Raw genomic sequence first — 12,750 nt, 5'->3', positions numbered from 1 at the left:
GTTCAAGACATAACAGTACAAAACAAGCAAGCAATCCCTCAAACCAGATAGAATGGAGTAAGGGGTGGGTGTCTGCTGCAGAATTTCAAAAGAGGGGGCAGCCACTGTACAGTTCTCCAGGAAAGATTTTGCAAACAGGCAAATGGTTCCTAGTTAGCGTTAATGGAAATAGAAACCGTTTCCATGCACATTTTATTTTTAAACTTAATAGCAGAACCTTTGATCTCCTTTAAGAGGACCCACAACATAAAGGAGAGATTATCTACATAATTTCAGTATCCTCCAAAGAAATAAAAGGGCAGTCCATGTCTGTCGGGGTAGAAAAGAAAACTCAGCTCCCAAACCTAACACCTTCACATGACACTGAAAAAGTGGATTTAGAAGTTTTTCTAAGTTACCCTAAGTATTTGCTCAATTTCCTGCCTACTCATAGCACCATTGGATATGTGCAGACTGAGCATCCCTCATCCCCAAATCTGAGATCTCAAATGCTCCAAAGCCTAACATTTTGGGGCACTGATAGGATGTCTGAGTCCCAGAGTAGGGACACTCTAGCAGTGGGCTCTGAAGGCAGCCCAGATCTGAATATATGGGAAATGGGAAACAGTCGTGGTGCCAGGAATTCTGGGTGAGGGCATTTTAGCTTGCACTTATGAGCTGACAGGCAGTACTTCTGCAGTCTGTGGACAGAGGCCAGAAGCAGCCTTTCTTCTTGAAGGATCTATGTGCAGTGTAAAACACAAAACCCACCCGCACTAAAATCTAAACTGAGACTACATTTAAATACTTAAAACATACTTTGTGTTTTGTTCTGTTTCAAAACAGGATTTCTCTGTGTAGCCCTGGCTGTCCTGGAACTCCTTCAGTAGTCCAGGCTGGCCCCGAACTCTGAGATCCACTTGCCTTGGCCTCCTCAGTGCTGGGATTAAAGGTGTGTGCCACCACTGCCTGGCTTACAATATACTTTCATCCATCCTCTCGTATAATGACGTCTAAAAATGGGCTAAAGAGTTGGACATGTCATTAAAGAATGTACTCAAACAGTCAGTATGCACACAGAAAGATTTTCAACATCAGTCTCAACCAGACTCCTCTACACCCCTGTAAAGGATGCCCTAAACGAGACGGTAAAGGCTCTGATGGAGTGGGAGCTGGCACAACCACTCTTGAGTAACTGCTCTCAGGTTAAACCCTGGGGGCTCAGTTGGTAAAAGTACTTGCTGAGCAAGAACGAACATCAGCGTTCTCAATACCCACATAGAGGGCCAGGCGTAGTGGCATGGCACATGCTTTTAATCCCAGAGCTGGGGAGGTGGAGACAGGTGGATGCCTGGCACTCACTGGCTAGCCAGCATAGCCTACTTGGTGAGTTTCATGGCTAGTGAGAGACCCTGTCTTTAAAAAAACAAGTGGCAAGTGCCTCAGAAACACTTGAGGTTGTTCTCTGGTGCAGCGTTTTTCCCTTGCCCACCCCAAACAGTTAAACACAATCATTTCACTCCTAGGCATTCGAGAGAGACATGAAAACATGTTCCACAAAGATTACTACATGAATATTCACAGAAGCTTTACCCGTAACCACCAAACTGGAAATGCTAATGTTTAGCAACTGGTGAGTGGCTAAACAAAATATGGTATGCCACATGATGGAGTACTACTCAGTGGGAAAGAGGAAGGAGGTATACAACTGTAGATGCAGCCAACATGGATGGATCTCAAGACTCATGACTCGGCCTCAAAACAGCCAGATGCTGAGTCGGATATTCCATCTGACTCTATTTCATACAAGTGACTCAGGCAGTTCCTAGGGCTGTGGAGAAGTGGAAATACAGGCTGTAGAGGGCACAAAGAATTTGGAAGCAATGACAGATATTCAAACCCACTGAACTATACACTTAAAATAGATACAGCTTATTGTTTCTTCATGAATTCTTAATGAGGTCAATGGAGAGATTTTTTTAAAGAACATCTGCTGTGTGTCATGTATTGTGCCAGGTATTTAGGACACAAAGATCACAGACTATAAAGGCAGGTAAAAAGTCACAGACTCAAACTAGTAACTAGCATTCTCTACAGGATTGACTTTGCCCCAGGCAACTGCAGTGTTCTTTATCTTCCTAGATTCAGTCGCATGACAACCCTGTGAGGTTTGTGCTGTTAGCTCCCTAGATACAGGGGGAAATGACGCTTAAAGAAACAGAAGGCATTTGTCCTGGACCATGTAGTCCTGAGTGAGGCTGTGATAGAGAGTATGTCTTATGCCAGAACCAAGCTTTGCACACTCAAGTCCAAGTAGCTCACTGGCTGGGCATTCTGAGCATCCTATCAGCCCTCAATACTCGATAGGAAGGACCTGGACAGAAAATGCACAGGAACTGAGGAAGTAGAAGCTGTCAGTGCTGCTCGTGGGACATCCTGAAGTCTCTGTTATGTGCCTTTCAAAAATTCCACGGAAAGGAAATCAGTTCCCCAAATACAAGTACTTGCGGATTTATCATGAGTCTCAGGCCCTCATAGGAGAACCTGGGGAGGCCCACTTGGTCTCCCCAGCCTGGGGCCATGCCCACCCTAGTTCACTTACTGCTCACCATTTGCTACTCTAGAACTGCTGGAGGGGCAGATTCATTCTGCCCAGAGTGAAGGAGAGACAGAAAGAGAGAGAAGGGCAGAGGAGGGAGAGGGAGGGGGAAGGAAGCCGGACACACTCCCAGAAACCCTCAGCCTTCTTCACGCCTCACACACTGCCTCTGAGAACCCTGCCCTCCCAGGACCCCTGCATCCATCTGCTTCCTCCTTTTCTAGCAGAGCCCTTCTGGTTCTACACTCCAAGGTCTGTTTATTTCAATACAGACAGTGGGCAGGTCCACAGCAAATCTGTCCTTTGTTTCTTAACTGGCAGTGTCCCTGGGGATGCTCTCAGACTTCATCCAGCCTGCTGGGTGAGGAGGCTGCCTGTGAGGAAGGCATGCTCTGAGTGGATGGATGGTGGCCTGCCTGGCCTCATACAGGATGGGATCTAGAGGTTACTCTAAGGTCAGATACTGATATTCTCATATTCCCCTCCTCCCTCCCCCCTCCCCGTGTGTGTGTGTGTGTGTGTGTGTGTGTGTGTGTGTGTGTGTGTTTAACTGCTCTAAAGTGGGATTTTAGGTGACTCCTAAGTTAGAGTGAACAAAATGGCAGTTCCTTGTCCTCAGACAATGTCAGGACCCCACACCGCACCTGACAAACAGCAGGTGCTCAATAAACAAGAAGAAAATGAAACTGCAAAGAGGGTATTGAAAAATAATCCTCACGGAGGATTACTGTGCAGTTAGGCTAAGATTCGCTGAGCATACTAAGCAGGCTGGACTCACCCCCAACCCCAGCAGTGTACACTGGAGAAAGCGAAATGAAGTTAGGACGATGGCGGCTCCCTCAGTCTCCAACCTCAAGGCAGATGGGGGTGGGGCACTGCTCATCTATGACTTGGGGTGCTCTAACATACGAACAGTACTTATGCAGCTAGTGTGACGGCTCAGTTGGGGGAAATACTAGCTGCGCAAACCAAGCAACCTAAGTTCATCCCTGGAACCCAGTTAAAGTGGAAAGAGAACAGGCCATACAAAACTGTCCTTTGACTTCCACAAGTGTGTATGTATATACAGGCACATATATGCACAAACACACAACACTAGACACATAATAACAAATTAAGTTAGCTGGGCAAGGGTGGAGCATATCTTTAACCCCAGCACTAGGGAGGCAGAGGTAGGTAGGTCTCTGAGTTCCAGGACAGCTTGGTCTACACAGAGAATTTCAGGACAGCCAGGGCCACACAGAGAAACCCTGTCTCAAAAACAAACAAAACCAAAACAAGCAAACAAACTAGCCAACATTGTTTTAAAGTGGTACTTGCAGCTGGACAAGAATGGAACATGCTTGTAACTACAGAACTTGGGAAACAGAAAGTCAAAGAACTCAAGATATATGGAGAATTTCAGGCCAGTCTGGGCTACAGAAGACCTTGCTTCAAAATGGGGGGTGGGAGTCAGGGAGGCAAGAAACATCTCAGTTGGTAAAGTGCTTGTCATGAAAGGATAAAAACCTGAGTTTGATCCACAGCACCCACAAAAAAGTAGGGTGTGGTAGCATGTTTCCATACTTTCAGTGCTGAGGAGGTGGAGACAAGAAGCTCCCTGGAGCTTGCTGGCTAGGTCTCGTTGAATCTGGTGAGCCAATGTCAGCCATACCCCGGAATGAAACGGACATGTGGGTCTTCTCTGGGGCCATGTGTGGGTATCTCTCCACTTTGGATCTCTCCACCAAGAGTCTCTCCTTGGTGCTGCCTAGGCTTCTGCCCTCCCTCTGGCAGTGAGATGCTGGCATTATTGACCCTGGATTCTAAGGGGCCCATAAGCAGACTGGAAGATAAAAGGAAGTTTGTTTGCTAAAGGGAAAATTTAGGCTTAAATATTAACATACTGGCACCTGTGTAAAGTTCAATGAGGGCAACTTAAGGTGTTTCACTATTTCTAGGCTGGAAACATGTCTGGGCACCCTAGAACGATGAGAGGAGAGTGGCAAAGACCGAGTCAGGAAGGAGCCGATTTCAGTGATGCCACTTTACTGTGATCCGTGAGGCGCCAACTAAAAACCTTGCAGTTATCATGGTGGGCTTGTAAGTAAAGAACACCAGCATTCATAATTCAGAGTGAAGAGTGAGCATGAGAATCTTTACAATGCCTCTAATATCTCTGAAGAATTTCCTCTCAGAGCTCTGCCAGGGCAGGCTGGCACTAAATAAAGAACAAGCAGTTGGCAGCTTTAAAGTGAAACAACACAAAATAAGAAGCATCACAGACCATCCAAGGCATCTTGTGAGATGCTCTGTCATTTGGGTTCAGGCAACAGCAAGCATTGACTGGAACCCTCAAGGTCAATACTGTGTTTAAGAAAAGAAAGAAAGAAAGAAAGGAAGAAAGAAAGGAAGGAAGGAAGGAAGGAAGGAAGGAAGGAAGGAAGAAAGAAAGAAAGAAAGAAAGAAAGAAAGAAAGAAAGAAAGAGAGAAAAAAGAAAGATTGCTATGTTGCTCAGGCTGGCCTCACGTTTAATGTCTTTTCTCTGCATCCCTTGTGCCAAGATTACAGACAACACTTCCTTGTGTGGCCCCTGTGCATAAAACTTAGATTTCCACAAGTTCTGTCCCATAGAATGCCATAGATGCCAAAATGACTTCAGAACAGCAGTGTTGGTACTGAAGGCGCAGAGTGTTGCCAGTGTGCATCTCTGTGTGTGCCGCATGTCCAGATGCATGTGCACACATGCATATAAATTATTTTTCCTCCTTAAATCCCTTGCTTGCATCCTTTTCTATTCCAATGTCATGGCCAAAATCAGATTTTTGTGGTACAGTTACTGAATCTGATGGAACCATGACAGATGTAGACACATCAGGAAGGTTGAGTTTGAACTCTATTTTCTTAACTAGCTAAACACTGAGGGGCATCACCACAGAAAGCTGCTATCAGTTCGATCACCAACTCCTCCTACTTCAGAAGAAAAAGACCTTTAAGAAAATCTATCCTGGTTCCAGTGAGTAAAATACTTCTTAACATGGAGCAACTTGATATAGAAAATAAATACATGTATCATTTTTTTTGGTAATTTATCAAAAGACTACTTTTGCCCTGATCTATAAAAGCTTCCTCAGTCTTACCTTACTAATTATTTTTATTAAAATAAACAGTCCATCTTTGGAGATGCAACTAGCAAAATTTTGTTTCATTAAGCAAAAGTTGTATGACATTTATTTACTTGTTGCATATGTGGATTGGGGATTTCCACTTGAGAGGAATTCTCTCCAAATGGTAATAAATACCAAGGGCCAACGATAGGAAGATAGACAGGCTCTTAAGATGAGTTGAATAGTAAGACTTATAGAATATCAGGGGGATGTGCACACGGTGTTATAAGAGATCAGTGCATCCTATGCCAGCTGACTGTATTAGTATTTCATAGTCACACAGCTAAGGATAGTCTGAAAGCATTGTCTTCTTTTTCTGTGTTGAGATAGGGGCTCACATAGCCTAGGCCAGCCTTGAACTCCTGATCCTCCTGTCTTGGGTGTTGGGATTACAGGTGTGTGATTCCAGATTCAGCATTTGAAAGTAATCTAACATAGTTCATTGTGAGAAATGTTATTTTTTCAAAAAAGGGTTGCAAATCTATTTGCCCTTGAAAGTGAAACCAACAAGATTTAAGCCATGATTGGATGACACAGGGTAAACTTTCAGGCCACTTTTGTGACCTCCGTCAAGATGAACATGGTAGGACTGCCTAAGACCCTTCCTGGGCCACATCTATCCATCCTTCTGCATCTCTCACACTGATGATAGACCAGGTACTCTATTCTCAGTTCTTGATGATCAATCGAGACACAGTGGCTCAGGTACATTCGCCCCTTAATCAGACTGCCAGCTAGGAAGCAGCCCCAGTTCATGAGGCTTCATGAGGCATGCTGATTTCCTTGCTTCTCCACCAGGAGAGATGCTCTGAGCCATTTCCCTTGTCCTGCTCCCTGCTGACTATGAGTCTTGAGTTTTAGCACTGCAAAATGAGGATATCTTTTCTTACTTTTGAGTCCCTGTGGGCTCAGGAAATGCAAACCACTATTGCTAGCCGACTAAGCAAAATATTGACAGCAATGCAAATCTGATATAGGAGGAGCTGTTTCTATCCCTGGCTTTGTTAGCACTCAAGATTCTTCAAGGGGCATCTGGCACAGATGCTGACCAAAGAAGACAATCAAATATAGGTTGAATTTCCCCATCCAAATGGAATATTTGTATCTTTCTCAGTAGTTGTCCCTCCTTGAATCTGAGGGATTATTTGTTTCAGAATCACATGGTCCCTAAGGACAGAAAAGATGCTGCATTTGGAAAGCAAATCTGAATCCAGAGGGCGAGCTCATGCTGCCACTCCACTGAGATCCTGTACCACAAGTGGACACAGAGCAGGCCAGCTTCTCCCCAAGGCACAGCATCCACACCCCTTTCATAGAGGCTCTGAGGAAGGCCCCCAAACCAAGTCTCAAAGGTGAGCACCAAGCACAGCATTAACTGGCCTCCAGGGCTTTATGAGCACTAAGTCAAATATTAAAGACAAAAACCAGTATTTATAAAAGTCTCCTTTGACACTAATCCCCAGACCGATAACGGTAACAGGTGAGATTAGACCTTTGCTGTGTGTAACTGCTGTTCCAGGGGTATCATCTGAAATGTACACCCTGGTACTGCAAGGCAAATTACCATAGCTCCGTCTGACTGGAACACACTTCACAATTGGACATTTACTAGATCTGTACACGAGATATTCTTTATGTTCCTAAATAACAGTTTGCTTTAAAAAAAATAAATAAAAGTGGCAAAAGCCGGATGTTCTAAGTGAATATTTTGGGCTTACACTGTACTTCTGCTTTCCTTTACAGTTCACTTCCTGGGGCTGAGTAAAATTTCTTCAAGCATTCAGACACATGCGCTGCTGTAGCTGCATGCTGGAACACCCATTCTGAGACAGTCCTCTCTATACGCTCATTCTCAAAAGCCTAGACTATGCAAACAACGATGCGTCGGGCAGAAGGCCAGTTAATAAATCTCATTTCCGACCGGCATCTGTGTGGGGCGGAGCTGTGGGGAGTAGCCTCTCCAGGGAGATCCAGACCACGACTCATTCGCTCCCTGAATTAAAGAGTGTCACCTCGAATGGCCCTCACCACATTTATTTTTTAAGCAGCTCTTAAAATATATGGATTCCTAGCTGCAGCGGGGAAGCTGGGGCTGGAGACACTCTCTTGTACAGTACTTGGAGAAATGTATGCAGGCAGCTTTACTGGGCCATTTTGGTACTTCACTGCTTTAAATGTAATTTCCAACACAAGGTTGTTTTTTTTTTTTTTTTTTTTAAAAGGAAGGTTGCTGTTGTAATTAAAGTGCACAGGGGTTTTGATAATGATTTGTTACCTATTTGACTCCAGGCACTGATATCTGACTTATGAAGTCTATACCAGAACATCATCTCATTTTTATGGTGAACAATATGGTACTTGGCCCTAGGGGATGGCCCAGTCAGTAAAGGTGCTAGCCTCTAAGCCCAGAGACCGAGTTTGATCCCTAGAACCTACACGGTGGGTGGAGAGAACACACTCAGGCAAGGCTGTAATCTATGGACTAATGAATAAAAGCCTCATCCTGTGTGGGAAGCCATCATCCCTTTTTGGGTGTTCACTCCATCCCTTGCCTGCAATGCCAGCAGGGTCGGGTGTACTCCAGTCTAAGCTCCTGAGAGTAGCCCTTCTTTGTTAACAAAGCATCTGTTTACATACCTACGTGTCTGAGCGTATTCTTCATTAAGGATGAAACCCACCGCTTTAGCAGCTAACTTCATATGTCTTTAAGAATAAAATGACACGGTCTAGAGTGATGGCTTAACAGTTATAAAGGCATTGGCTGCTCTACAGAGAGGACCTGGGTTCAATTCCCTGCAATCACATCTGTCTATAACTGTCTATAATCTGACAACCTCATCTGGGCCTTGGAAGACTCATATGAATGTGGTGCATAGACATGCATGCAGGCAAAATAGACACAAAGTGAAAAAAAAACAAAAAGCAATGTCAGGAAAGAAAGCCCGAGGTAAGAGCTGACAAAGGCTACCTCGGTACCAGGGAAGCAGCCAGGAACAGAATTGCTTCTGGTCTTGCCAGGACCTTCCGTACATTCAGGATCCCCAGGGACTGCACAGAAAACTTGCAGGCATATCTCACTGTCAAGAGCTACCTCAAGCCTACAGCCAAGGTCAAACTTTTACTTTGGTTAAATCTCTACTGTGGCTTTCAAATTGCCTTCCAAGTTTCCTCAGCAATCAGATGGCTACATTATTCCAGTCTTAGGATGCCAAAAGAATGATGGAATGCTTCCTGGACAGAAAAATGTGTCACATTCTTCCCTTCCCTCAGGTCTCTCAAAAAAAAAAATACGCAAGTAGTTGTACTCTCTTGCTCACTCATTGTAAAGAGAGCAGACCCAGGGGAGCATCCAGTGTGTCTGTTTCCAAGCATGTCCCACACATCACAGCACAAACGGAACCATGAAGACAGCTCTCTTCATTGGACCCATGGCATCTCTCCTTAAAGCACCCAACAATCCTGTTCTATAAAATTCAGACACAAGGATGCTTCTAGTAAAGCACTTGTCTAGTAGATCTTTACTAAAATTCAGGCTTTTCTCTTTTTAATTTTATATACTTTCGGGCACCTCTATAAGAAATCAAAATGCAAAGCAGGAATCACTTACTAACTTGAATTAAAACACAAATTCAGTTCCATTTAAAAGCAATGCCTTTTTTCCCCCACAAGACAGGCCCATTTGACCTTTCTGTCAAACAGTTTTCCATTACCACTTTGAGTTGGTTCACATGAGTAATAAAATCCAACTAGGCAACTTCCTCTGGCCCACGTGGTGCAATGTGTACTCCATCCTAGGAGCAGCCACCACTGACAGAGCAGGGACTGAGTCATTTAGGAAATGAGGGCTTCAAATGTGTTGCCTATAAGATCAGTTCAAGTAAGTGAGGCAGCACAGCAACCTGTTTTGTTCATTTCTAAATTCTCTTTTTTAGGTTTTGAGGTGGATGTTCCCAGAGGAGGAAGAATAGGAGGACACAGACTTTCAAACTGCAAGATCCCCAAAAGGCAAGTCTCAGAGGTTGAGGATGAACCGTGGCTTACATTAGGAGAATGAGAATCGTGTGAAATCTCTAAGGATGCTGTGCAAACTCTATTCATTGGAACCATAAGATGTGAGACTTGGTGATCTAATGGGTACAGCCAAAATTAACTTTAAGTATTTATATAACTGCCAGAGATGACAGGGCAAAAGGGTTGCTTTTAACACTCCCCTCCCTTTTTGAGTCAACAAATGGCATCTCTGCTCAAAGAAAAGGAAGTGGGGTGTTTTAGGGTTCTACTTTATGATAAGCATATAGAATGTGAACACAAAATATTCTGCTCATAATACAATTTGGGAATTCAGATGAAAGGCTTTTTTTTTTAAAAGTTATTTCCTGTTGCTCACTGGCTGAGAGGCTGTATCTCACAGGTATGTGTGCTCTACTTTAAAGCGAACACGTTGTTGGTGGTTATAAAGGTTACGTTTAAAAATAACCACCTTAGTACAAAAGAACTTCAGAGGAAATACGACCTGAGCTATCTGTCTCCCTGTAAGTCTGGCCTTGAGCTCCCTACGACCCACGCTATGATCTGCATCACATTGTTATCCTTATCAAACAATGCAAACAATTTTAATGAGCTTATCTATGGGAACATATTGCCAGATATGTTAATGCAAAATAGATGCCAACAGCACAGGCAACTCATTAATCAAGAAGCTCACAATACAACGACCGATAGCATTCCCATCCTCAAATTAGACCTCAGCAAAACATCACGCATTACCTTTCTACTGTAAACAAGAAGGAAGGGCTCCTCCACCCATGCAGAGGCTATAAAACTCTTCAGAAAATGCGGAGCCGCACTGGTTTTTGGTTTTTTTGTTTTGTTTTTTGTTTCTCCTAGATCTGAAACAGTCCAGTCTCTTTCTAACCAGCTTAGGCTTCTATGGAGAGAATTTTGGTGAATGTCTGACATTGTGACCTCTGCTGTCAATCCTTGCACCAATCAGCGCGCAGAATTCTTACAAAGCTCTATCAATCTGGCGGTTTAACATCACACACTGCAGCTTCATCTAGAGGATTCCATCTTTTCCTGCATGCTCCCCAGGTTAAGCGCAAGCGCGCTCCTCACCATCCTCCCTTTCTCGCCATTCTCCCGTTTGTTTGCTCCTTTAGTGCCCGCCACCTAATGGTTCCTTTAAATGCTAAAAGGGAAAGAGGAGAGGAAGTGCGGAGCTTCTGTCCCTTCGGGGATGTGGGAAGATGGCATGCAGGAAAGAGATGGAGGGAGACCCCTTGCAGGCAACAAACCTATCCACCCACTAAAGCCTCCATGCTCACGCTACCGACACGAGACCCTGCAACCAAGCAATCCCGGCCTCTGCGTTACGTAACGGGACAGACCGTCCGCAGCCTCCCGTGCCAGTACCTGTAGGACCGCTCCCCGCGCACTGTGTGCTTCCGGAAAGGAATGATAGTCCCGTTATCCTGGATGATGTCGTTGTTGTTCTCGCCATTTGGGGACAAGGTTTGGGTCGGCCCAGGCATTGGCGCTCTCCCGACAGAGGGAACACACGCGGAGGCTGACTGGGGCGGAGGGTTGCGTTTCCCCGCTGCTTGCTGCTCACCCTGCAGCCGCGCTCTGCTCCTGCTCCGCGCCCGGCCCCGCCCTCCAAAGGCCCCGCCCTCGAAGGCCCCGCCCTCCCACGTCAGGGCGCCTGCAGCAGCGGCTGTGGCTAGTCACGTGGCCACCCGTTGCCATAGCAACTCGCTAACTCGTCAGCTTGCCTAGATTCACGCAGAGCGGCGCTGCGCGAGCGCCCCGGGCTGCAGGCTGCAGAGCAAGGGGCTGGCCAGCATCTGGCATGGACCCGCCCTGCGCCCGAATGCGAATGGCTCTTCCTCTAGCCGCTTCCTCTTGGGCCAGGCAGTCCCTGCAGCTGTACACACAAAAGGACCCATACTCAGGCCTGGGGAAGTTTCAAGGCCCTGGACAGGAAACGTGGTCAGGTTGCAGGACAAACCCACAAAGACCTGGTGGAAAAGGTGGGGGACTAAAGGGGTTAAGTTTTCCCGCGTCCTCTATGTTCCAGAGCAGCTGCCTCCTGTTTAAAGGGAGCAGAAAAATGAAACCTGTGAGGAAGCTGCATCTTCTGAGACCATACTGTGAGGACGACTGTTGCAAATTAAATGACTCTGTGCAAAACAATTCCCCAAGAGGGCTTAAAAATTATTTATGTAACCACTAGTTTACAGTATTACCATTACACAAGACCTTTTTTTTTCTTCTTTTTTAACGCAGGCTTTTTGGTGGTCTTGAACATGACATGCCTTGCTCAGACTCCCAAGTGCTCGGATTATATATGCCACAAAGCTCAGCTGCTTTTCCCTGCTCTCTGATTCATATCACTGATTCTATCCTTTATTACCATGGAAATTAAACAAGTGACCACTGCATTTAACATTGGGAAGTTCCACATTCAGGCTATTTTAGCAGTGCAATTGTTGTTTTCAAATAATTTGCCTGTGAGGAGCCATTATCCCCATTTCAAACACCAGTAGACTAGAGAAGATCACACAGGAAATGGTAAAGCCAGGCTTGCAAAAGACGTGTTATTTTTAACCAGTGTGACCACACACTATGATCTCTGGTATTATAAACCTAGGTAAGAAGTGAGTATTTTAGGTACGTGTCCAAAAAAACGTGGCTGTGTACAGAATTCAAGTACTATGCAAAGCCTGAGGACCCAGTAATAGACTCCAAACAGCCCCTGTATGGGACCAGTATTTTCTCTTCTAGGGAGAATAGTCTAAAGGATTCTCTACTCATTAGAACATCGGCCTCTCCCATAGGAGAGAGAGGAAGAAACATCGGGGTACCATATGAATAGTGACAAAGGGCAAAAGGTGGTCAGCTATGGCTGCATTCCACCACTGGTCACTATATGGTCTGTCAGCATCCCCATTTTGTGATACAGATATTAATAACAAAAATTCTGTCATTCCTGAAAATTCAACAGCATGTGTCCCCGCTTATAAGTT

At 45.1% G+C, this 12,750-nt stretch overlaps 1 protein-coding gene across 3 annotated transcripts in view; it reads right to left on the bottom strand.

Moving 5' to 3' along the window:
• Window positions 1–12,750, bottom strand: part of Mapre2 (microtubule associated protein RP/EB family member 2) — a 135,750-nt gene that overhangs the window by 80,661 nt on the left and 42,339 nt on the right. The window contains exon 1 of one of the 3 annotated variants that reach the window (XM_028774842.1): window positions 11,138–11,361. The exons of 1 other annotated variant lie outside the window; for it this stretch is intronic. In XM_028774842.1, the coding sequence (XP_028630675.1) occupies window positions 11,138–11,256 (119 nt within the window). In that variant the 5' untranslated portion in view covers window positions 11,257–11,361. Of the gene's footprint in view, window positions 1–11,137; window positions 11,362–12,750 lie in introns of those variants that run through there. One more of the 3 variants, XM_028774844.1, reaches the window with a different exon arrangement.

This window comes from Grammomys surdaster, unplaced genomic scaffold, assembly GCF_004785775.1.
Source record: "Grammomys surdaster isolate TR1022 unplaced genomic scaffold, NIH_TR_1.0 243, whole genome shotgun sequence".
Taxonomy (NCBI): Eukaryota; Metazoa; Chordata; class Mammalia; order Rodentia; family Muridae; genus Grammomys; species Grammomys surdaster.
The sequence above is the reverse complement of the archived record's forward strand: the minus strand, read 5'-3'. Positions and strand labels throughout refer to the sequence as shown.